The following is a 26285-nucleotide window of genomic DNA, read 5'->3' as shown; positions in this document are numbered from 1 at the left end:
GAGAGAACAAATGCAGCTCGACCGATAGCGCTCTTATACTCCCTTAGTACTGTCTATCTCTCTCGCTAAAATAGCAGCTTCATAGAGCACTAAACTAGACCGGACATATATGTTCTTACATTCATTGCGCGTTTTGTTATTTTCCTGAAGCTCAGACAGTATTTCCCACTGGGGTCGGCCTTAACAAGTGTAGCCATGACTAGACTGCAGAACGTAATTTTAGCTAATCGGCATAATAACTGTCCGCTACTTGAAAACTGCTGATGAGAAGGTAGTAAACACAAATCAGTAACAGCGCACAAGTCAGAGTTCAGTATTTGTGCGTTGTGTGCATGAGTAATTGCCACCGTCATCATACAACCACTGTATTTACTTTAGGTGCATATCCAGTCTTCGGTAAGCAGGACACTTTTCACGCAATAGAACGTTTATTATACCGCAGCACAAAAAGCTCATGTGCGGTACAGGGGAAGCAAAAATGACACATTACGGTCAGTATACTGCATAGATACTTCGTCGTATTGTGGCAACGCAAACAGGTTTCTGTGGTGTGTTCGATGGTTGCTTATCGTCATGCGTTCTGCCTACCTTGCGTTTTGCGTGAATAATACGTCCGTTTGGCTGGCCGTCTCTGCTTCTTTAATATTTTCCCATCTGAGCACAGTTCTTCAAACGTACTACAATAGTTAACGATACAATTCACACGTTCAAAGTAGTCAGGTGGGTGTAACCAGGCGAGTAATTGATAACTTGTCCAAGGCCGTTGCAACTTAAGGTTTGTGCAGAGCATACGTTGCTACTTGGTAGTGATGCAAAACACGCAGAGCTGTGTGAAGAAATGACTGGAAAAAAAAAAACGGCAACTAGCTCCGTTTTAGGTCCTGTCGTGTATTAACATCGTTTCGCGTCTGAAATCGTAGCAGAGTACAAATCATCTAGTACTGCAACAAGTACTCATATTTCACATTCCGGGTGACGAAGTAGGTGGTACCCTTAATTCTGATTATCATAGGTGTGCTTGTCAAGCTGTATGTGTAACGTTGTGTTCAATAAAAAACAGTCGGTTCTTCGGATATAAATGTCGCAGATGCTGCGCCACTATGTGGACCAAGCGATTCGAAACTGTCGGTAATGGAAGCGATGTAGCATTGTTATGGGGGTGGAGATTCCTATTCTGGGGCAGTCCTCCTTGTAAACTTATTAACGTCTTCGCATTTTCAATCCATGGTGTGGAATGTTGTAGATCTTATTGAGAACACGTTAACACGAACCCCTCCAACTATAAACGATCTGCTCATCAAATCAATTTATGAATAGTATTGCAAAAGACACTATTCGCGAAATTGCACAGACACTATTCGTCGAAGACCTGTCAGCAACGCATCTAACTTTAGTTCGTTGATTGCACGTAGGTGTTTGTCATCGTATTGGACTTTCTTGACAAATAATTGGTATTGATGTAAATTTTGACATGACAAAGGCAAAAGCACACTGCCCTCATTTTGGCGTCCTTGATTTGTGCAACAGAGTGCCTAAACTAGATTAGCAGTCAATTCCAAGTGATCTTATATTTGACAGGTAAGTATATGGCATTTGAATTATGTAAAATGTATAAAAGTGGTTCTCTACTCAAGGAGGTAAGTATTACACACGACGTAAATGTGTAGTACTAACGTTCGTCCGAAGAACAAGCGAAGTTAGAGAAATGATGGCTGCACGAACAATTGCTAGGACTTTAATTCTCAAAGCCATACCGTCGCTGGTAAAGTTATAACACATGAAAACAAGTTTTCCTTTATTGTGCATAACGCAGTGACATTTTAGGTATTGCCCACTGTGACGCACATTTAGGCATTACTACACCTAGTGCTCTGAAGTTGAATTGCAAGAATGATCAGAGGTGCCTCCGGCGCCCCGCCTAATGTGTAGTGTAGAGGCGGTTTCTCACTGCTAGAGCAAAAACCATCGCGGGCAAAGGTATAATTAGTTCGTAGTAATATATTTGAAATATCACAAAACACACATCGTTCGTACTTAATATTTCATGGACCCAATTTGGTTTTGCTTGTGTTTATTGTGTTAGGGATCTACTAATAAACTTGGCGACTTGAGTAAACACAGCGCTACGTACCTGCGATGGCGCTTTGTCTTTCTTGTTTAATTGCTCTGATTTTCATCTTGTACTAGATAGTCTAATCAATTTGTCTGTCATTCACAAGCTCCTCAGTTGTACGGTCGTGCAGTTATCAAACTCCTTACATGGTTGTCCAGAAAACGATATTAAAGTAAGCGTTTCTTTTTATTTTGTCAAACGAACTCTACGCAAGCGATATACAGCATTCTGTCTTGAAACTATAAGAATAATATGGTACTTGATTGGATATTCTAACGTGTGTTTCTGGAATATATATATTTGATCTCGCAGTCAAATTTTACTTTTCTATCGCACCCAACCGAATACCCATGAAGACATGCAAGTTCCATGTGCGTTATTCAACCTGCGGTCCTATGTTCTCACTTATGCACCTTCACAGGGAGAGACAACCAGAGGAGGCCAAAAAGACGTCTGCAATGTTCCGCGAGACTGTGATCTCTCTTCAGAAGGTTATCGAGGAGAAAGATTCAGTGATTGCTCAAAGGGAGACAAGCATCGCCGCACTCGAAGGGAGACTGGCTGAACTCGCCAGCCAGCTCGAAGAAGCTGCCAAGAGGAAAGACTTGGGAAGACTAGTGCACGCTCTGAAATCGCAGGTGGACGATAAAGAGAGGCAGTTGAAGGTAAGACAGCGACCGTCACTCCTTTGTATAGCCCCTACATGAGAGCATTTGTAGAAATTAAGTATGATTTTTACACGCTCGCAAGTTTCAGTACTGCTGACACTGTTGAAGATACGAATAGTTATTTCACAGCGTCCAACTTAGTACAACACAAGGGACTGCGCTTTCCAAGTGTCACCAGACAGACGTTTGTCAGCAGTAAATCATGCAAACAGAGAAGCATTGATGTGGCGTACATTGATATTTTCATGCTTCCTAGAGACATAATTAGGATTAGACTGTTTGGTATTGTTTCAGTTCGTCAGTGAGAAAGCGAAGTATTGACTAGAAAGGAATAAATAAATCAACCACTACATTTGCCCCACGTATGGCCACTATAGAGAAAGGAGAAGAGTTCTGCATGAACTCTGAATTTCAGAATTTTACCAGTTGCTTTAGAAGTAGCGATGCCTAGTCGGCAGGTAGTCATCCCACCTAACAACATTTATTGCTCGGTTTTACAGGCTTTTTGAGTCAACCAACAGAGACAGTCACGTGAGCGGCCATGATAAGCGAGAATGCGACAGGTGTAAGTCGTCCTGCTTACGCTATGCATCGTAACCGCGCTTGATAACACTGCATTCCTTCCCTCTAAGCTAGTATAGGTGAGACAGTCTCGTGGCTTCCGTTGGCAAGTGGAACGTCGTGGTAGCTTTTGGTCTAGTTACGAGCTGACTTCTCATACGCCCGTACCGTGAGGAACTTCTGCCCGCCGAGGGCTCTCCTCATTTTCGTCCTTTTTTTTTTGCACTGCTTGCTAGGTGGTGACTCTGTGTCGAGCCGTGGCCGGAGTCGGTCCACGTGGCGCTGCAGCCGTTCTGGCGTTTGCAGTGTAACCATGCATCTGCCTGTCGTCGATACTACTGTCGCCAAGAACAGCCTCTGGCCCGACCTATACTGGCGTACCCACACAAGCGTTCCCGGTGAAAACCGTGGTTGTGCTTTTGTTGCTTATGGCGCCAGTTCCCTAGAAATATTGTCTTCAGTCTCCTATCAGTCTGGGAAGGAAGCCTAACATGAGTTCTGTTGGCGATTTCCCGCCTTACAAAGGGTTCGCTCTCTAGCGGCACATTTACTTTGCTAGTCGGCCATGCAACGTACCGGACTGATTCTTTAAAAGCCATTATTTTATTGATCGCACGTCCCGTTCTGCCAACACATTCGACTACGTATGGTATGGAGCTGTTCTCAGGTCTTTCACATCGCTTCCTTGCAAGAAACGGGAAATGGTAGCACTTGAAAATTGTGGTCGGTTATGCAATACTATGTTCTTATACGACTATGGTATGAGTACGGTAGTCCAAAACATGCAAAATACCCTAAGTACTTGAATGGTGATATCTGCTGGGGCAGTATTCAAAGGTACGGCCTCAGTCCACTTTTTCCCGGCGTCAACCAACGCAAAAGCGTGATAGCCAATGACTGGACCAGCAAAGTCCATGTGCAACCTGTACCATGGTTTATTGCTCGCGGGTCATCGAGACGGAACTTCAGCGGCTGGCATTTACGAGCATTGTATACATTGATGGCAACTTTTAACCATCACTTCGGTGTCCCTATCTTATCCGGGATACCAAAAACAAAACGTTAGCACTGTGCGCTTCATAGCACTGATATCGGTGTGACTGCCGTGCAGTTCTTCCAGCATGCACCGTCACGCCGCCTCCAGCAACACCACACGATGCCTCCAGTAGAGTAGATTGTGACTGGCCATAGGCTCGTCACGCCGGTGAAAGTATGACAAAAGCTGTTACTGTGCTTTCGATAAGTGCAGTGGCCAGCCGCGCGTGATCCACGCCTAGACCTGACGAAGCGTATCGTCTGTCCTGCTCAGATCCGGTACTTGCTGAGCCGAAAGGGCCGTAACCTTTAGGCTCCGGGTATGGATCACGTAATCCATGGATTCCTGTCCTCCTCCGTGCCCCAAGCTTGGTAATGGCAGGCGACTGAAAGCGTCAGCGTTAGCATTCAGCTAACCTCGGGGGTACTCGATGTCATATTAGTAGGCCGACAGTAGCAATGCTCACCGTTGAATTATCGCGGCTGGCATGTGCGGAGTCGGCTTCTCCGTTTGAAACACTCCTGTCAACAGCTTGTAGTTTGTTACTGGAGTGAAACAATTCGCCAAGAAGTGGTCTCGGAACCTGGTAACGCCGAACCCTGAGGCCAACGCTTCTTTCTCCAATTGTGAATAATTCCGCTCAGCGGGCGTCAGGTTCTTGAAGATGACAAATATAGGATACTCTCTGTAGCCAAATCGTTGTGACAGCAGCGCGCCGGCCCCAACCGGCCAGGCGTCGCATTCAAGCTGCAACCGCCTTTGGGGTTAATAGTGTACGAGAAGTTTCGCTTCCACGATGGCGCGCTTGGCTGCCATAAAAGCTTTTTCGTGTTCGGCGATCCATTGCCACCGTGCTTCTTTACGTAGTATCCTATAGGGTGGATATAACGTGGTTGCTAAGTTAGGCCAAAATTTGGCGTAGTATGTTATCAATCCCCAAAATGATCTCAACTGGCCCACCGCCTCCGGTCCGGCGTGGCGGTGCGGCTTCCAGTTGCGTCAATCTTGTGGCCCAAGAAGAAAACTTGGGGCCCTATAACGTAAAACTATTCCAACATGTTCTTATTCCAATCTCCTGACGTCAAATTTGCGTAACCGCCGACGCAAGCATCGGGCGGTCACCCGCAGGGTTGTCTGAACAGACCAATCAAACGCTCTCCTCGTTCATAGGAGGTCACTTTTGTTTGCTTGAAAAACGAATAACACTGCCTACACTCAGCGACTTGTCTTATCTAATTGGCTCACAAGAGGCGAGGAGCACGCTCAAGTGGAGAGGGATTCGATAGGGCCGAGCCACTGCACTGAAAATCGATAACCGTATGAAGAGGGTGGCGCCGGCGTCCGCGATTGGTCCGCTTTCCCTTACTTTGCTTGCGATGGCTCGTTGACAATCGCGGCGGCATGCAACGGAAACTTAAGAATGAAGCTAAAACGGATCCTCAGCAAAGAAGAGTTGGCAGAACGAGGTCGCAAACGTGCCGAAAGTGCTCCAAAACGTTGCACGGCCACGCAAACAATCTTATTACACGCAAATGAACCCATGCTCACCGACAGGAGCGAGTAGCCAGTGCGTGAGCGATCGGCGGCATCTATCTTTTATTCCTTTCGGAACGGGGCAGCCTGCGGCTATTCAGAAGAAAATTCAGTTTTGTTCGGCATATTAATGCATCTTTATCGCGTACACGTCACTTTGACGCGGTGAGTTCTTGCGGTTTTGTGAAGTCTCGTGAGAGGCAGGAACTTTTGATCAATAGCCGAAGGCTAATGGCGAAGAGGCGTCGAATCAGAAGTAGCTATTTTTTTTTGTTCGGTCAAATCATGCATAATCCGTGTGTACACGTTATATCAGATGGAGAGCTATCGCGGTTTTCGTGACGTCGCATGACAGACAGGTGAAATGGGGGTGGTCCAAAAAAGTTTTTGACCAATCGCGAAGGGCTGATTGCAGAATTGGTATAGAAAAGTTTGGAATAGTTTTACGTTATAGCGCCCTTGATTCCCCCTGAACGTCCACTTCTCCCACTTCAGCTTGATTCCATTGTCGTGCAACCGCTTGAAGACTTGCTGGAGCGTTGGATTATCCTTCCGCCTTTTGGCTATAATAATATCATTAACGTGCACCTTGACCCAAGGCAGGCCTTGTAGAAGGGACTCGATGGGGCGCTGGAACAAGGCTGGAGCCGACGCAATGCCACAAGATTGGCGGTTGTATGCGAATAAGCCTTTTTGTAGGTGATCAACACAGTCATTTTCGAGCCTCGTCGTCCAGTGGCAGCTGATAATACGCGTGACGTAAATCCCAAGTGGCGAACATCTGACCACCGTACACGGATGCGAATACGTCATCAATCTTAGGCAACGACTTCTGTTCTAAGCGTGTTGCCGGATTCACGGTAGCTAAAAGTCGCCGCACAACCTGATATCACCGTTTCGTTTAGCTACTGGCACCACAGCCGTAGCCCACTCGGAAACTGTCACTGGTGAAAGCCCTTCTTCCTGCATTTAGTCGCCAATTTCTGGAGACACCTCATCGCGAAGCGCGTACGCCACTAGTCGCAGTTTGAGAAAGCTTGGTGTAACGGCCTATTTTATGTGCAGCATCACAGGGGGCTGTTAAGAACGGCCCGCTGAAGTGGAAGTTTTGTCAGCCAGGTGCGAGGGCGGCGTCGATTTTTCCTGGAAAGCCACCGCAACACTCTAGCCGCACGGCGTCACGGCGTCAACAATACGCTGCGACCTCGACTCTCCGTCGCAGGAGCCGAGATGAGTTCGACGAACCAGGCTTTGGACGGAACACGCCACCGCCCACCCGGTCAGCTGTGAGCAAGGGAGTTCATGAGGGAAGGTAGTTGGAGGCTCCTTCCCGCGCGCCCTTCAAGACGTAAACCCCGAGTTCTGCGAAGCCCGTCCGGCCTCGGTGGGGGCAAAGAAAGCTGTGCGTACGTGTGTATGTGCCCTCCCGCTCAAAGGCGGCTCGTCTACGATGACTGGTCGAACGGTTCTCTCACCTATAGGGATCGAGGGAGGACCGAGTGTTTATAAACCGCTGTTGTGCGGCTACTCAGTGCACTTTCTCTCGCAGTCATGCTAGACTGATGAACTGCAACGTCCTTATGTAGATACTGTAAATAAACCCATATTCCTCGTTCTCAATGAGAACCAGTCCTTCCCTTCAACAACGTCCACAGTATGGAGAAGTTGGACGACGGCATGGGCCAGCTACCATTTAATTCATGCCCGACTCCAATCTTGACAACGGGTTACGAACGGTGGGACTGACCTCCCAATCCTCACAGGGCCCATTGCAACAACCCAACCACTCTTCAAAAATGTCCGAGAATTCGACTAAAAGCTTCGCTATGGTTGCGTCGCAGTGAAGCGCATTTACGTTCTGCGGCGCGCATTTCATCAGTAGCGTCATGCCGGCATTCTGGAAGGCTTGGATGGTGTTCCGGCCGGACAACTATAGGCTCGTCGCAATCTTCTACAACCAGTGAGCTGCCCACTTACGTGTTACCGCATTTTGCTTTCATGGTCCCTTGGCCTAGGACAGGCAGCGGCGCCAGGAAGCACGACAGACGCAGTGAAGTCTTCTCCAGCGCCGACCAACACTGACAATGGTTTTTGAAAACTCTCGTCGGAATGACGCTGACAGTCAACGGCCCCATATTCACCAACACGTGTAGTGTCCGGGCTTCTCAGAAAACTATTTTCGAACGGTCTTACGGAGTTGTTGCTACCCTAGCTGTGAACCACCAAGGCGTAGAGCATTGCTTATTCTCTTCCGTCACTGCCGTCTGGCCCTCTCACCGCGTACGTCACTGAAGGACTAACGCGATCGCTGGAGCACATCTTTGCCAGGTGTCCCTTTCTGCCGCACTTGTGACACGTTCCTCTCTTGCGTCTGCACTCTTTCGAAGCGTGGTTCGAGCCACATCTTCCGCATTGAGTGGACTGAGTCAGGCACCCATGCCAGTGTCCAGATTTCCGCAGACTTAGCCTGTGCATCATTATGAAGTTGGCACCACCGTTGTCGTGGAAGCTGCTCTTCTGCATTGCCCGGGCATTCGTTTCTGCCGTTTGCGCTGCAATAGCAAAGGCATCTGCTTACGCCAGGTTCAACTTCTTTTGCGAAAAGAAGTGTCGTTGTGCTTCTTCAAAAATATCCGATCCCGCCACAAGCGGATCAGGAATTTGTCGAGAGAGAGAGAGAATGAAGAGGAAAGGCAGGGAGGTTAACCAGATATGAGTCTCCGGTTTGCTACCCTACACTGGGGATGGGGGATAGGGGTTAGAAAGATGACCGAGAAGAAAACGAAAAACAATTTTTACAAAATTAAAGAAAATAAAAAAAAGGAACGCGCACACATGGAGACACACACACAAAAGGCGTTCCAGTTAAAGTCGTTCACACAGGCCGGTAGATCGCAAGAAGCGCAAAAGCGCTTGCACGGCCTTCTTCTGTGAAGGTAGGTCCTTTCGATTTTCGGATAGCGGTTGGTCGTCCAGTTGGTCAAGTTCGTGGCTAAGGCATGCCCTCTGTGGACTGACTGTACTGCGGGCAGGCGCAGAAAATATGGCCAATTGATTCTTCGTGGCCGCAGTGGTAACAGGTTGGTGTGTCGGTCATCCCTATGCGGAAGGCATAGGCTTTAGTAAAGGCAACGCCCAACCAAAGTCGATATAAAAGTGTGGCGTCTCTACGGCGAAGCTGTGATGGCGCTCGAAGACTTAATGTCGGATCAAGTGAGTACAGTCGCGTATTTCTTAAATCTGGCTCATTCCATTGCGACGCGGTGCAGTGCCGAGCAAGTAGGCGGAGCTTCCGTGCCGCGTCAGTTCTAGAAACAGGAATTGGGACATGGCGCTCCTCAGTATGGGCTGAGCGGGCAGCGTGATCCGCCCGTTCATTGCCGATAATCCCGCAGTGACTTGGAAGCCACTGGAAGGTTATTTCATGGCCTGCATCACTTATATGGTGTAACGTCTCTGTAATATGGAATATTAGCTGTTCGTGCGGTCCGCGTCGTAAAGGTGACAGTAGAGACTGCAGTGCCGCCTTCGAATCGCAGAATATTGTCCATTTGTGTGGCGGTTCATCACCAATGTGATGAAGGGCAGTAAAGAGCGCTGCGAGCTCTGCTGCCGTCGATGTTGTCGCGTGGGTCGTCTTAAATTTAATTGTTGTAGCTTTCGCTAGTATGACGATTGCCGCCGCGGAGCTAGCAATTTGTCGAAATTTCAATGCTTAATGAGACCTCTTAGATTATTGATGTAGTGCCCGACGCTTTTGCCTTCCTCTTGGCTCCGCATAAAAAAGCGTAGATGGTGGAAATATGATTTGCTTGGGGCTTGAAGTAGTTTTCCAGGCGCTCTACGACGCCCTCGTAGCTCGGGCTTTTCACTGACTCCATCTGGCACTGCCCTCGAAACATGTGAATAGCGTTGTCACTCAGTGCCGACACCAGAAGCGCAGACCGTTTTCTTTGATCTGTGATGTCGTGGCTCAAGAAAAAGGCGCCCGAACGGACGCGGTAAGTGCTGGTCGTGTCGTCGAACTCGGGTGTCCTTGCTGTCATCCTGCCGCTATCCCATCCTCGTCGCCGCTGAGGTAACGACGCCTAGCGAGCAGGGGGTGGCGTAACCAAAGAGCGTTTGTTTCCCGGTCTTACAGGCTTCTTTAAGTCAACAGAAATGGTCGCACGAGCGGCCATGATAAGCGAGAGTGCGACATGTGCAAGCCGTTCTGTTCATGCTTTACATAAGCAAGCTCACTTAATAACAATGATGGCGATGATATGTGGTGTTTAATGGCGCAACGGCCAGGTATGGCCAAAGTGCGCCATGACAAATCCTTGACTTGATAACAATGCAGTTTTCCTTGTTACATTCTTAGCAGTGCGTCATAATTTATATATCGAACCTGCTGGAAACGACATACCAGCATTGGTCATGGCAGAAATAATACCGCGATATTAAATTACAAGAAAGAGCATTACGGCTCACCAAATTGCACCAGCAATAATTTATGCAGTTCAATTAACTCAAAAATAAATTTTATAACATTGACAGTTCCTTCGAGGGTCTCGAAATAACTGTTACTTTCTTCATAGAATTCTGTTGCGTGCATCGAATCACCGTACTTTGAATCGTCTAAAAGCGGCAGTATAGCATATAGATCGCGTGTAATGTCATCGGAATGTTATGCGCCTATGTCAACCGTCACACATCGACTAAAATTGCACGTTATGATTATTGCTTTGGCATACTGAAGGTCTTAGGTGTACGCATCCGACACTAGACAAAAGAGCGATACCGAGCAAACACACACATGGCACTACAATACTTACCTGCACGATGTTCTGTTCCGTCTTTGCTTATTACACACCTCTTCCATTCGGCTGTCTTTCTAGTGCCATGTGTGTGTCTGTTCTGCGTCGCTCTTTTGTCCAGTATCGGACGCCCTAAGGTCTTGAGTACGTCATACGCCAGCACGTTCGACGTCTCGAATGAGATGCTGCGTGACAGGACCGTAAGGTGCGATTTGCCACAATAGTTGCTGGATGCTAGCGCTCACACAGAGGAATGTCTTTTGCACTTAGAGGCTTGTTGCGAGATGCACGCCAAACCCTACATCATAGGCATTGGCGTTACGCCCTTCGATTGAACGAGCAGTTCAATTCATGGGGAAAGTAGAAAGCTGCAACGAGAAAAAGTTTCATCCGTCATATACTGAATGCAATTACTCAGAAAGCATTTAGCAGTTTTCAAGATCTTAGGGTCATTATTTAGTGGGCTCATTTTGAAATGTCGCACCTGATGGGCCACGATGTCTTTTTCAAAACCAGGAAATATTAAAATGCCATACTATGGGAAAAAAATGAAACGGAGTTTCACAAAAGTAGAGCTTGCCAAAACGACGCCAAACGTTCCTAAAGAATAAATTAGGTTCCAGGAACGCTATAAGACAGGTAAATAATAAATAGTCAAGCAAACCTAAACACCTATTTTATATACCACGTGTTTCGTTAGGCTGTCAGTACTTTTGAACATTTTCTGTGACTGCTAGCACTATTCTAATGATTAATATGGATTTATTATAAAAGGAACATTACTTGCTCAGTGAACCGAACCCTCAAAATTGACTAATAATGTAATTTCACAGTTGTTTTACCGTATATTATACGGCTCATATTAGAATTTACGAATTGTAGCTTTTGAGCTTGCAAGGCTTATCTATTTGGAAGGGTGGCACAGTTTTCAAGATATGCGCAGTGAAACGCGGATAGAATACACTGTTATTACAGTTGCTTCTCAAAGTTGGTTCTCATGTTCGGAAGGACATGACTAAGTACAATGCTAATGTATTTCTTCGTACACTATGAGAATGAATATACCGTAGCTTATTCGATGCCAAAATTTGCATCTTTCGAACTCAGCAGCACCAATTCGTAAATTGAAATTTGTGCCCTAAAGTTAACGGGAAAAAACTTCATTAGTGAAAGTTCGCTTTTTGGTCGGACGTGTACTGTGATTTCTCGTGCAATTACCGTCCCCCTCTTCGAGTAGCCCATTTAAAAGACTGGAATGGTGAAATCTGCTGCAGGCGATTCATAAACTTTTATGTAATCGAAAGCAAAAAGGAAGGCACACAGTATATGTTATTTTGTATTTAGCTGGAAATTTGGTGTAGCATGTTCAAGTTGAGTTGCACTTTCTCTATCACCCAATCAGGTGGTGGGGGGGATCACTGGAAAGACTGCTTGCAAAGATCTGATAATATAAGGACTAAACTGCAGTTTGCATTTGCCTGAAATCGAAGTCAAGGAAATCCACCGGGAACAAATGGGTTTTCTGCTGCTGAAGAATTGGTAATGTCCTAGATAGTGCCAGAGGCTCCGAAATACACGACGCCAAGCCCTCAGGTGTCGGGATGCGTCCGCACCCGAGCCCCAGGGTACCTGGGACCACATTAACAAAAATCTCTCAGGCTGTAGTTCTTCGTAAGAAAATATGTGAGGCAATCATTGATGCTGGACATATTATGACCGGATGTGGCGAGCAAGTCGCGAAAAGTACTTCTGCATTAAAAGCTCCGTGAATTCGACCCCTCTAGCGTACACACATATCTGCTTTAAGACGAGACTCAATATTAAGAGCCGTGGTCGTCTTTTTTCTTCTGTTGTCACTGTGTACACATTTGCATGAGTGTTCCGGAAGCAGGCATATTACGTGCTTGAAAACTTACTGCACCATGTCATCGGCAAACCTAATCAAAGGCACACACAGAAGATTTACTGATCTGGGCACAGTACCGTTCAAGCGAGGTCCAACATTTAGCAGAGCTCGTGTAAACAATCCGTCGGTCGTATGCCTGATTTCATGGGCCATGCGATAGATGCTGTTTAATGTGTTGATTGACTCCAGTTAGTGGAGTGTGTTCGTGGAGTCTGTATAGCTGTTAATTGTTTAAGCGGCAACATAGAAATGGCTTGGCTTAGAAATGTTTTGTTGCTTTATTTCTTGTTCATATTGCACAAATTGATACCAAATAAAATTGAGAGCGTTAATCCAAAAACTAAACGAGATACACTAGGTCAAAAATATTGTTCGTCTGCCGGCTTAAGGCAAATTTATGGTCCAATACTGGGCTTTGGTACTAGCTTAGACAAGGTCAATGTGTCTTCTTGAGGTGCACTTCTTTGGAGGTAAAAATAACGGATTGCTCAAGAGGGAGCTTTCGCTCGGTGTCTCTTATCTAAATAGATGAGAACGCAGAAATAGTTGTTTTTCTCGGCAATCATGATATTAACTTTGGCGCGTTCTCATGTATTTAGGAGAAAATGTGTAAGTCAAGTGACTATTGGAAGCAGACTCATTAAATATGTGTATTCTTTCTTGTTAATTTGTTGAAAGTTGGAAAATTTTGAAAAGCGAGAATATCAGGTGTGCAACTGTGTAGCTCGATAATTAAAAACAATATCATAGTTCTGAAAGCTACATTTAATGATGCACATAAAGCAGACGAAATTCATGTATGATACGCCCCTTTGAAATCTATGACTTATTTGTGAATAGGACATCTGAAGAACGCTTGTCAACGTTGTAACAAATCCAGGTAAGCTATAAATTATTACACTAAATTGGTCCATTTTAGGTGTCTTGGCGGATGCAATCTAAAGAACAGCGATATCTGTTTCTTTTGCTTAGAGCTACGAATTTGTAAACATAGTAATTCTATTTTGGAATCTTGGAATTTTTATAAAACGCTTCAAAAATAAATAAAAATGCCGCGTCCTGCAGTCACAATTTGACTGTCCCACTCAACTACTACACCTTTCATTGCAATCGGTCCTGGCGTTGTCTCAAAGAAGCACTTTCGCATCTATATATATTTGAATAGGCTTGATTGGAGTTGGTCCGAACTAAAGTTCCCTCTAAAACCAACAAGCAATTCTCGATGTGGTGTGAATATGACCACCATTTCCGCTAAGAACAGGAAGACGAAGCCTGCGTGTATTGTCACGGAAAAATATGCTGCTAATGACGATGGACATTTTTGTGGTTACCACTGTTGAGCAGGTAGATAACTGAAGTTCAACTTATATGGACAGACTAATATTTGTATTTCTCTAGTTTTTGCGGATGATTTTGTTAGGTCACCAAATTGCACAGCTGCCGTCTTACCGCGTATCTGTTGTGCCGTCCCGTTGCACGCTATTTCAATATGGTTCTCATGCCAGGTAAAGGACCATGAAAGGCATTGCATTTCCTTAATGGACCTTGTATTTCTAATGCAACACGCTTCATTTAGTTATTCCTAATTGTGTACATCCCCCCCCCCACTCAGTCATCTACCTTCCTGACAATCATTCTGCCTATTCATGTCTCATCGGCGTCAAAAGTTTACGGACGCGTAGCTTAGCCAAACAAGTCTAATATTACCGTGGCATGCTCAGGTAGACTGGAGTTCAAAATTTTTTGTCGGCAGTCGTACGTGTGATGAATGTATTGTTCCACAGTATTATTTTCTGCTGCTACGAGGCGCGTGGGTATAATCCGCACGATTTGCCATCAGTCACCAACAGGCTCCCTGCTGAGTCAACATCCTCCCTGTGGGACAGTAACCCACGAAGCAAAATAACGCAGCTTGCACTTCTACCGCAGGCGCTGAGTCAAGCTCTGGTGGAACTGCGCGCTGAAATGATGCGGACCGTGGAGTTCAACACTGTCGCTGCCAGTAGTGGGGATGCAGACAACAGGGTGAGTAGTTGGAATTGCTGGAACAGAATAAATGGGCTGCTTCTCTCTGTTTTATTGCAGTTTATGTAGCACGAATCAGTTAATGTTCCTGAGGAAACCAGTCGACATTCATTCTCGGTATCCGAATATTCAATCACGCTTTCACTGTAGCAGTTATTGATGTGTAAGAAGACGCAAAACAAATGTGAAACATGGGCTGCACAGGAAAGAGCGGCACTGGGAACGAACTTCTTTTTCTAATAGACAACTTCAATTTTAATTATTCGGAAGTTTTACGCGCCAAGACCACAATCTCATTTTGAGGCACGCCATAATGGGGGACTTTGGCTTAGTGTTGACTACCTGGGATTTCTTAGGGCTGCACCTATATCTAAGTACACCGCGATAATAGCATTTTGCCCCCGATAATATGTGGCCACCATGGGCAGGATCGACCACGCGACCTCGAGCTCAGGAGCGCGATGCTGCTTAGCCACTGGGTTACCGTGTCCTGTAGGTTCGCTTTTGTATCGCAGTGGCCAGCTTATGCTAGCACATTTGCGCAGCACTACGAGTTCGCAGAGATCAAATTGCGAGAATTCTCGCCTAATCTAACGTAGAATAACGAAATTATGTTCAGCGCAACGCAGAGCCACACACTTGTCACTGACAGAAATTTCGTGCCTAATCTTTTATGTAATTTTTGGCCTAGTGATGTTAACGTATTGCTTATTCTTTCCAACATAGCCCTAAAACAAGAGTGCTGAGACTGTAGCACTCTACTACCAAAAATTATTTTGGACCTGTCAAATTCGCAACTTGTGAATACGATAACTGATATAAATTACTGAGGTTTCTCAAGCAATCAGAACCCTGGCTTTTGAACAACTTGGATCGCAGAGCATGAAATGCAAAAGCACCTTTGTGAGACGGAGAATATTCTTGGCCATTTTAATGCTACTTGTTGAGTGTAGATGTGCTACCCTTTTTTTCACACGAATCTAATAACGGTTTTAATAAATACTTCTGATAACAGTGGCTATATTACACGAACGCTCTTCAACATATTTATTGGTAATGCACACTTGATTTTTCTATATACAGTACAGGGATGCCAATATATTTCCTTAAATATTCAGAAAATATTTTCAACTTAACGCAGCGCTGTGCGTGCTCAAATTTCGCATAAGATCGCATTTAACGTCAGCGGCATTCAGTGTAACACTTGGCACGTTTACTTGCCCGGTGTTTGAAGAAACAATGCAAAGTTGCCTTCGCTTATAGAGATGCAAAATGCCAACAACGCGACCCTAGCGTAAACTTGTCTCTTTGCCCGTAAGTATCTTCAGACCCTTGAGGCATCAACGGAACGTGTTGCCCGCTCCTTTGGAATACGTGGCACCCCTCCATCAAAACGCCCAGCTTCGTCAAATCGCGGTGGCGTGAATTCATCTTAATAAAAAAAACAGCGTGAGAAAGGCGTGGACGAGCAAAGAGACACCCTTTTTCGCGCACGATTTTTGCTAAGGTAGAACCCTCCATGAACGGTTGTTCTCTGCAGCTGCGCGTAGGCGGTGACACAAAATTATACTAGCGCCGCGTTGGCAGCAGTTTGCATCTCCATAAAAGAATGCAACCTTTAATTTTTTCGGCTGAAAACCAGGAATGTAACTATGGCAACTTGAACAGTGAACGTAGATTGTTTCCTTAGAACTTCAGCAAGTACAGAGAAGCGGTAAGCGCAATATCGTTTATCAAACATTTTAAAGGAAATCCGCTCGTCCCTGTGTCAAACGCGGTTTCAGTTCGGTGCGTGGGGAAATATTTGTAGAAATTTGTAACCCAAAGCCGGAACCTAAGTTTGACGGTTTTGAAGAGCGCATATATTTTATGCGCTACAGCAATGGGCTGAAATACTAAATAAATCTACTGATGAAAAGTGTACAATCATTGTTTTTTACTGGTCCTAACATATAGGGCATAAACTTATTAGTTGGAGGTTAACAGTAAAACTCGAGGACAAGTTAAGGCCCGCACAAAGAGGGTTGGAAGGAAAAATGGTAGGCACAACCACTTTGCGAAATAGAGCGGTGTGCAACAGAGAGCAAACGGAGTTACGCAATATTCTAGTTGACATAAAGAAGAAAAAATGGAGCTGGGCAGGCCATTTGATGCGTAGGATATATAGCCGGTGGACCATTAGATTTACGGAACGTCAGACTTCAGAAATCTAAGCGTAGTGATGAAATTAGGAAATTTGCAGGCGCAAGTTCGAATGAGCTAGCGCAAGACAATTGTAATTGGAGATCGCAGGAAGAGGTGTTTATCCAGCAGTAGACATAAATATAAGCGCGTGATAATCATGGTCATAATGATGACGATGTGCTATCACGTTCAGTATGAGCTGCAACGTGCGAGCCATAGCCACATAGCTCTCCTGGTCGAGCCGGTGGCGCCAGCCTGCGACACTTTCGAGAAAAAGCGAAGATGCTTTCTCCATTTCAGCAATTCGACATGCCCCCATGTTTTCCGTCAACTGTTTTCACTGGAAAGCCGTCGTACACTGCCGCCGAGCAGCTATCGGCAGTGGTGCGCCATGACGACAAATGCCGCGCTAAGCGCTCAGCAGAGATTTTCCTACAAAACTTACTGGAGGGAAGTTTGGCGCTAGTGTAGAGGAGGTGCAAACGTCATCTATATTGCTTCGAAATGCTCTACGACTTCGAAATTCTTTGCTGCTTCGGAAACTGACAATGTTCATCAAAATATTGCCTTATAAAAGCCAGAATTCGCAGCCATCATGCATATCCACAGACTCTTATTGCATTCTTCGCTTAAAGAAGTAGTATGGTATGGTATGGAGAACTTTATTGGGTCCTGAAGGTCAACCATACGTTGATGCGGGCCGCTCCCACGTTGGGACTGTCAGGCCGAGCCCTTCAGCCACATTGCGGGCCTTCTGGACTGCCCGTAATTGGTCAGAGAGTGATTCACTGTGTAGCATTTGCCGCCACCATTCTTGTTCCTTGTCACGGTCTGTGAAGACCGCGGGGCACTGCCAAAGCATGTGGTCAAGAGTAATGATGCCATTGCACTTATTACAGTTGGTTTGAATTTCCCTCTCCGGATAGATCTTGTTAATAAAATATGGACTTGGGTATGTTCTTGTCTGTAGCAAACGTAATGTGACCGCTTGGGCTCTGCAAAGCTTACCGTGTGGCAATGGGTATTCCCTTCTGCTTAAATAATAATGCTTCGTGATTTCGTTATATGTTAATAATCGATCCCTGTGTTCCCCGGGTGAAGTGTAAGTTGCTCGGTCTTGAAGAGCACGGCTAGAAAGTCCTCGTGCTGCTTCATTTGCCACCTCATTGAGGTTTCTCCGAGCTCCGTCCACCACCCCCAGATGTGCAGGAAACCAGCGGATTTCGATCCTCTCACTCTTGACCTTCTCTAATAATTTTGTTGCTATCCGTGTCACATATCCGTTGGTAAAGTTGCGTATGGCTGTTCTAGAGTCGCTGTAAATATGTGTCCACCGATTAGCCCGGATGGCTAAGGCGATTGCTACTTGTTCTGCTACTGTTGGGTCCTTAGTATAGACGGTGATGGCATCCTGTATGTTACCTTGAGTGTCTACGACAACGGAGGTATACGCATCCTTATTTTTAACCCACGCAGCGTCAACGAACACCACCTGCTGCTTATGTTGATCTATGTCTTGAAGGAGTGCCTTCGCCCTTGCCTTCCGTCTCTCGAGGTTATGTGTCGGGTGCATGTTTCTAGGGAACGGGGTCGTCTTTATTGTTTCTCGTAGTCCCGCTTGCAATTGTGTTAATAATTCTCCTTCGTTGGTGTAGTTGTTAATTTCTACGCCAATTTCTTCAAGTAGCGCCCTCCCAGGGCGTGTCCCCATTAGTCTCTCCTGGTGGGCCACCTGTTGAGCCTCAGCTATCTCCTCTAGTGTGTTATGCAGCCCTAGGCGCAATAAGCTATCATCGGCCGTGCTGATGGGAAGTCCTAGTGCAGTCTTTATAAGTCGTCTGATTAAAGCGTTTAGCTTGTTCTTATCAGCCTGTGTCCATTGTAGCATGCCAGCCACGTACGAGAAGTGGCAAAAGGCGAATGCATGTACCAATCTTATGGCACTGTCTTCTCCTAGCCCCTTATGCTTGTTGGCAACTCTACGCAACAGCCTAATGACTTCTTCTGACTTGTTGGAGATGTATTCTATCATCCTGCAATTAGATCCGTTCGCTTGCAGGAGAAGTCCTAACACTCTAATAGTCTCCACCTGCCTGATTGGTTCTCCATTCTTGGCGTATATGTCAATGCGGGGTTCTTCCTCTGGGATATATCCGTTCGGCCTGCGCCCACGCTTACTGCTCCGTAATACCAATAGTTCTGATTTTTTAGCAGAGCAGTTCAGTCCCATACCCTCAAGTGTTGTTTCTACCACATAAATGCTTTCCTGTAGTTTGATCTCTGTTTGTCCCATATTACCTTCGGCACTCCAGATTGTTACATCATCTGCATATATAGCAAAGTGGATACCCTCAATCTGCGCGAGACCTCGAGCCACTTTTGACATTGCCAAATTAAATAACATGGGAGATAGGACAGACGCTTGTGGTGTCCCACGATTCCCAAGTTCCAGGGTTGTCGATTGGAGTTCGCCTAACCTGAGACAAGCAGAACGGCCACCGAGAAAGGCTTTGACTATATTGTGCAATCGCTTACCCAATCCCATCTCCGAGAGGATATCCAATATGGCCCTGTGCTTGATGCGATCAAAGGCCTTTTCTACATCTAGGCCTAGAAGAGCTCTCGTATGTAGCGGGCTAGCAAGAATAAGGTGATGCTTGATTAAAAGCATTGCATCTTGAGTCGAAAGTCCAGGACGGAAACCGATCAGGTTATGCGGAAGAACATTTCTGTTTTCTACATACTTAGTCAGTCTATTGAGTATGACATGCTCCATGGTTTTGCCCAGACATGATGTTAATGATATGGGTCTTAGGTTATCTAGATTGAGTTGCTTGCCTGGTTTGGGAATAAGAATTGTGTTAGCGATTCTGCATTCCTTCGGATAATCACCGTTTTTCCAGAGTTCGTTGAAATACTCTGTTAAATATTTTATGGAATGATCGTCCAAATTTTTCAACAGCCTATTGGAAATGCCATCTGGACCGGCAGCAGATCTACTGTTGAGGTCGTACAGGGCTGCACGAACTTCGCTTTCTGTGAAGTCTTGATCCATAGGCTCACAGTCTTCCCCTGTATATTCAGGCAGGTCTGTACTCTCATCGCTATCCTTAAGTGGTAAATACCTAGCTGCGAGCCGATCTAGAATGGCCTCCTCCGTTGTGTCCTGACTCTCACGATGGACGAGTCGTGCTACTGCTGTTCTCCTATTAGATTTCGTGTCGTTCTCATTAAGCAAATGTCTAAGTAAGTTCCAATTCCCACCACGTCTGATTCGACCATCTATGGAATTACAAAGCTCATCCCATTGTTGTTTCTGTAAATTTCTGGAGTGTTCTTCAATCTCCCTATTCAACAATGCTATGCGCTTCCTGAGTCTCCTGTTCAGCCGTTGCGTTTTCCATCTATTTAACATAGATTGTTTCGCTTCAATCAAGTGCGCCAGCCTGCTGTCCATGATTTCGATATCCTCCTCTGTGGTAATATCCTTCGTTGCCGCCTTTACATCTTCCCTGAGCTGAGTGGTCCAAGTTTGGAGTGTTTTCTTTTGTCCTGCCTCTGTCTCAGCTCTGCTTTTCCTTGCTTTCCGAAAAAGATCCCAGTCAACGTAGTTAAAGTGCTTTATCTCATTATTCGGTGTTTCCAATAGTATTTGTAATATGTAATGATCACTACCCAGGTCAATATTGGAGTTATTCCAGCCAGCGTTCGCTAAGTTTGATACAAAAGTAAGGTCAAAGTGTAGTATCTGTTCTTATCAGCTTAAAGAAGTAGTATTTCTTCGAAATTAGGGATAATAAAGCTAGATAAACCATAGTAAACACAGCCAGAATAACATTTGAAGACGCAAGCATGAAGATCAGACAAGTGTATGTACTAATTAACCATCATGCCCATGGTGGCTGAACAATTTCCGCACAAGGAACGCAGAGAGGTCTGCCAGAGCTTGCGCGCTCTAACCCTGCTACTCTGCGCAGGCAAAGGGGGGCACGGGGACGTAAATGCTGGATCAGGGATGATGACATAGTGATCACAGAGTGATGATGGCATAGAAGAAAGATGCACAGCGATGAAGGCAAGTTAAGCATCCTTATGGTTATCAACACAGTCGAAAAAAAAAAGGTATTTGGGGCGTGTCATCCGCCTTCCAGGGCATGGGTGGAGTCACGAATCTAACGGAACTTAAGAAAAATGCGCAACGAAGAAGCTCCTGTGTAGGCTTCTCTTTCGTGAGCAGCACTGGTACAAGAAATATGTTTAAAGGGACACTAAAGCGAAATAAATCAGTTTAGACTAATGAAGCATTGTTTGAGGACCCTGCGGGCAGTCATTTAAAAAAAATAGTTTGATTATTAGATGAGAAAATGAAGGTCCAAGTATTAGTATTTGAATTTCGCGACGAAATCCCGGCGCCGGTACGTCAGCGTGACGTCAGGGATTCCAAAGTATGTTTTCGCATTTGAGCCGCGTTGGCTGAATAAATGTTCCCGAAACTTGCCATGTTTAATATTTGGTTCCTTTAGAACACAATGTAGTCAGTCTGTACCGCTATATATAACTAGTAGGCCCTACAAGATGTCATCAAAATCCAAGACGTCACAGCCCCCAGGTGCGGGAACTTAAATAGGCGTCGCCACCCGTACTTCATTCTGGCGCTTTTTCTCGCTTACCAAACGTCCTCTCGTTGTAAGAGTGGTGTTTTTGGTGTTGTAGAACGGTAATTTACTTATGCAGAAGAAATCGTTTTTCATTTTAGTGTCCCTTTAAATTATGTAAACAGCAGCGATAAGCGGCTCCAGTACGGTGAGGAGATGCATGGCTCTTTTAGCGGCCGGGTACTAGAGGCCACAGAGAACCGCACTTACTAATTCAAGCAGGTGTTTCAGCATTTTTTTTCAACGCTTTCCTCGTCTTTCTTTTCGGCTCCTTGCTTGCCTGTATGGTCGTCGGCTTTACTAGCCTTAACACCCAGTCCTTGAGGTAGAGGAACACACCGGGCAGCGGTGGCCACACCGTGTCTGTGCCACCCTGGGGCGACGAATGTTCGCCCTGTGCTCTCACCGACCCTGAATTTGGAGGACTTGGCGGCAAAGTCTATTTCTGGATAAGTAGCTATCTACATAAGAGATCCTTTTCCGCATTTACCGAGGATGGCGCGACCTCCCAACATTACAGTAACCGTGGTGTGCCTCAGGGCGGAGTACTCAGCCCAACGCTCTTCAGTCTAACACTCACTGGACTCGCCGACATCCTGCGAGGCACCGTTAGGCTCTCCATCTATGCCGACGAAATTCGCATTTGGACGTCGGCTGTGACGCGACTGCAGCTTCGCGCGCGGCTTCAGAAGTCAGCCACTTTAACATATCTTATCTTCGAGAACAAGGACTTCATATATCATACGAAAAGTGCGCAGTGGTGGCATTTACCAGGAAATCAAGGTCTACATACGTGATATCGGTCGACAGACAACTGATCTCGTACAGCACGAGTCAAAGATTTTTGGGGGTGGTCATTGACAAAAATCTCTCCTTCACCCCTCATGTGAATTATGTGCAAAGACGCCTGACAGGAATTCGCCATATGTTTAAGTTCCTTGCAGGAAAGACCTGGGGAGTGCTAATACACTCTATGCTGTAACTGTACAGGCTACTCTTTATTGGATTCCTGTGGTACAGCCTACCGGTATTGTCCAACGCCTGCAGAACTAACCTGAATATAATCCAAAGCATCCAAGCCCAAGCCCTCAAGATATGTCTTGGTCTACCGCGGAGTGCGTCAACGACTGATGTTATTGCATTCGCTCAATATTCCACTATTAGAACGCACATTAGCATTGAAACAATGCATGTGCACATAAGACACTTCGCCCGGACTCCTACCTACCACCTAGCAAGTCTGCCAGTCGATAGGCCCCACACGACATTCAGTGCGACTGTCTTCGCGCACCGTGCCTCTTTCAGGTCAGGTTACACACCTGCGGCAAGGCCTTCCATACCTCCGTGGCGTATGCGTCGTATTCAAGTGAACCTTGCAATCCCAGGAGTTCAGAAAAAGTTGGACTTGTCATCATCAGCGCTCAAGCAACTAACTTTACTTCTCTTGTATGAGAAATACGGCGACTGCACACACTTCTACACTGAGGGATGAACTACATCAACCAGTTCCGGTGGCGCTGTAGTTATACCAGCAATGAGAATAACCAAGCGGTTCAAGACTTCCCATTTCACAACGTCTACAGCTGCAGAGCTCGTAGCTCTCCGCGACGCGCTTCAAGTGATAAATGCTGAAAGTCCTAGAAAATGGGCAGTCTTCTGCGATTCAAGGCCGGCCTTACAATGTGTGCAGTCGTTTCTCCGACATGGAACTCACGATCTGCTCACGTGCGAAATCGCGGAACTTCTCCATCACTTAAGAGAAAAAGGCCATGATATCTCTTTTCAGTGGATACCAGGTGATTGCGGTATCATTGAAAATGATGACGCCGATAAGGCAGCTCGGACGTCAAACCAAGAAGACCGCTGCATCCCCATTCCTCTCTCAAGGACCGACGCCGTGAGACAACTTGGCATTCTAGCACGCACGATGTCCTCAGCAGAGTGGGATACCGTACATACAAGACTGCGCAGACTAAACCCGTCACTTCAGTTCAGACCTCCAGCCGGTCTGCACCGACGTGAAGCGTCGCTTCTGTGTCGGTTAAGGCTTGGAGTTGCCTTCACGAATACCTACTCAGCACTAATTTGAATGACTGATAGTCCTGCATGTGGTGTTTGCGGATGCGAGGAGAACATTGACCCCTTATTGTGCCATTGTCCTCGATTTCAAGCACAAAGACAATCTTTGTCCAACATATTGAGGAAATTAGATGATCGTCCTGTGAGTGAACAGACAGTACTAGAGCACCGTCCCGACCGATCATCGGCCCAGAAGGCAGTGAAGGCACTTTTGTGTTTTCTCAGAACTTCTGGTTTGCGCGAGTGGCTTTAACTCAAGTGCTGTCTGTGCACGTATCTGCATCTTCTCTCTCCCTTCTCTCTCTTCCCTTTCTCCTCCCATCCCCCAGCGTATCGTAGCCAACCAGACTATTGACTGCTTATCATCCCTGCCTTTTTGTATTCCTCTCTCTCTCCCTCTCTCTGAATTTGGAGTAGGCGCGGTTAGCTTCCTCGGTGCCGGCACAGTAGAGGTTGTCGTGGCCTCTGCGCCACTCAATGCGGGTCTTCTGGGCGCTGGGGGGGGGGGGGAGGGGAGGCGGAGGCATTCTGCGAGAGTCCACATAGTGAGCTGTCCATTTCGGCCGCTGCTGATATGCTGCTTGGATGTAGCTGTGCGAGCAAGGAGGAGACGAGCGACCCCAGCCAATCAGCAGCGGTTGAAATGGGCAGTCCACTAGGTGGACTCTTGCAGAATACCTCCAACCAAACCACTGTGTGGCGCTTCTTACGCGAGCGCTGTCTGTCTGGGCGAAACGATTGAGCAGCCTTTCCATGGGAACAATTGTCTCTTGCCAGTTTTTTGGAGAATATGAATTTCCTGTTGCATCATCGGGAATTCCTTCGGCGTTGTTTCGCGAGAGCCACGATAGTTGGGAAATGCCAAAGAAAATGCCTCATAGCCGGCAGTATTTAGTAATAGTAAATTTTGCAGGAAACTCTGCGGAGCTTAGGACACCGCGCTGCGCGGCCGGCCACTGTATTATCGCTAGACGAAGAAAGCGTACGACAGAAAGCCCGAGGGTATCCGCATTCCTGGAATGTCGAGTCCCTCTTCGATTTTTTTCTCCAGAGTGTCGCCCGCCAGCGCCAAAATCTCAACATGGAGACCACTCCGGCCACGGCTCACGCGTTCCAGCTCATAACGAATGCGATACTATCGGACGACGTCCCTGTAGCGGCACACCGAGCCCAATTTCACCTACACTGTGGGCGTGGCTTGTTTAGTACCCCTCGGTTGCGCAGCACTGATAAGCGCCACTTATACAACGTTGCGCAGTCCTGTGGCTCCCTCTATCAAGTGGAAACTGACCCGCATTCTCGCATAGCTTCCTTCCCTCTGGGCCTAGTGGAGTCAAAACGCACAACTGATATTAACAAAACGGCAAAACAGGCTTTAGGAATTGCCGTCAACAAAGCTACCGCTCATTTTTGCCATTTACTCCTTGTTGTGACAGAGAGCAAGCAATACGGGCGAATGGACATTAAAACAGGCAGCCTGAGTACTGTCATATTCTTACGCAGTCACGTTAACCGGCGCACGCCGCCCGGTAAACTTACCGCAGCCCGACACACGCCACGCATGCGCAGTTGTGGCAGTCGACATCAGTAGAGGTAAGACGGTTACGCTAAGCTAAATACTCTCCCATTGTTTATCCAGGACCTCGCACAGCTGCAGAGCGAGTTGCGAGCTGCGCAGGAGAGGGAGCGCTTCCTGGAAGATGAAGTTCGCCTCCTTCGTGAGGAGAACGGTAAGATCCTGCGCCGCTTCGCTTCGTTAGGTAATCCTTACGCGCTTGATAGTAGTAAGAATAACTGAGCGAGAAACTTGAGTAAGAATAACGAGGGAGATTTCTGTAGGATACCGTGTCTATAGAAACAGGACAGGCTGGTTTTAAAGCGAGACTAAGAAACGCTGTTCATTAGGGCGAAACAGCGCAGACGACAGGATGCGTGGAAAACAGTACAGTGCGCTGACTATAAATTGATTTTTTCTTCAAAGCAACATAGTAATATAAGGCAGAGCACACAAAAGGCGCAGCGCTATATGTAAGTGACTCGGTGGAACAGCACGGAAAAGTATCTGGAAATCAATGAATAAGTCGTACTTCTTGCCAAACATGACTTGACCAGTGTAAAACACAGAAGAGCACTAACAGTATCTTGTAATAAAGTAGCATACTCGAGACCAGTAGCACTATTCATTGCAGCTCATGTCCTTATCCGCCTTTGTTTCATGATGTAAGCGCAGTGACCAACGCGCGCGAAATTTATGAGGCGCATATCATTCATATGTAGGGAGCAGCTTGCGTTATCGTACCATCAGTCGCGCTGCTTGAGAAAGGGATCATGTATCTCGAGCCCTATATAATTCCGGTTCACGCGCGTTGCTGCATGTATTCTGTGTTTCTGTTTTTTATTTTGTTATTTTCTTGTGTTTACGGAAGCCAGCATTGGCGACACGTGTTTACCACTCCTTTATATGAATGCCGATTGTAGTCCTTGACCAATATTTTTTGTTTGATTTTAATTTTAGCGCTGACCTATGGATTACGCCCCTTAAGTCATGTTTGGCATCAAGAATGACTTGATCACTGATTTCTAACTGCTTTTCCGTGCGGGCCGGCCGTGTCTCTTGGACAGCATTGTGTCATTTCTTTCATCTGCCTAATATTACAATGTTGCTTCGAATAAAGAATGAGTTCACAGTCATGGCATTGTCCATTCCGTTTTCAACGCGTCGCGTC

The 26285-nt window shown here is 46.3% G+C and overlaps 1 protein-coding gene across 1 annotated transcript in view; it reads left to right on the top strand.

Moving 5' to 3' along the window:
- Nucleotides 1-26285, top strand: part of LOC126519208 (uncharacterized) — a 136681-nt gene that overhangs the window by 108380 nt on the left and 2016 nt on the right. The window contains exons 25-27 of the mRNA XM_050168825.3: nt 2535-2778; nt 14546-14641; nt 25199-25289. Coding sequence (XP_050024782.3) covers nt 2535-2778; nt 14546-14641; nt 25199-25289 — 431 coding nt within the window. The remainder of the gene's footprint in view (nt 1-2534; nt 2779-14545; nt 14642-25198; nt 25290-26285) is intronic.

This window comes from Dermacentor andersoni, chromosome 10, assembly GCF_023375885.2.
Source record: "Dermacentor andersoni chromosome 10, qqDerAnde1_hic_scaffold, whole genome shotgun sequence".
NCBI classification, from domain to species: domain Eukaryota; kingdom Metazoa; phylum Arthropoda; class Arachnida; order Ixodida; family Ixodidae; genus Dermacentor; species Dermacentor andersoni.
Note: the sequence above shows the minus strand (reverse complement) of the source record. Positions and strands in the feature narration are given on the sequence as shown.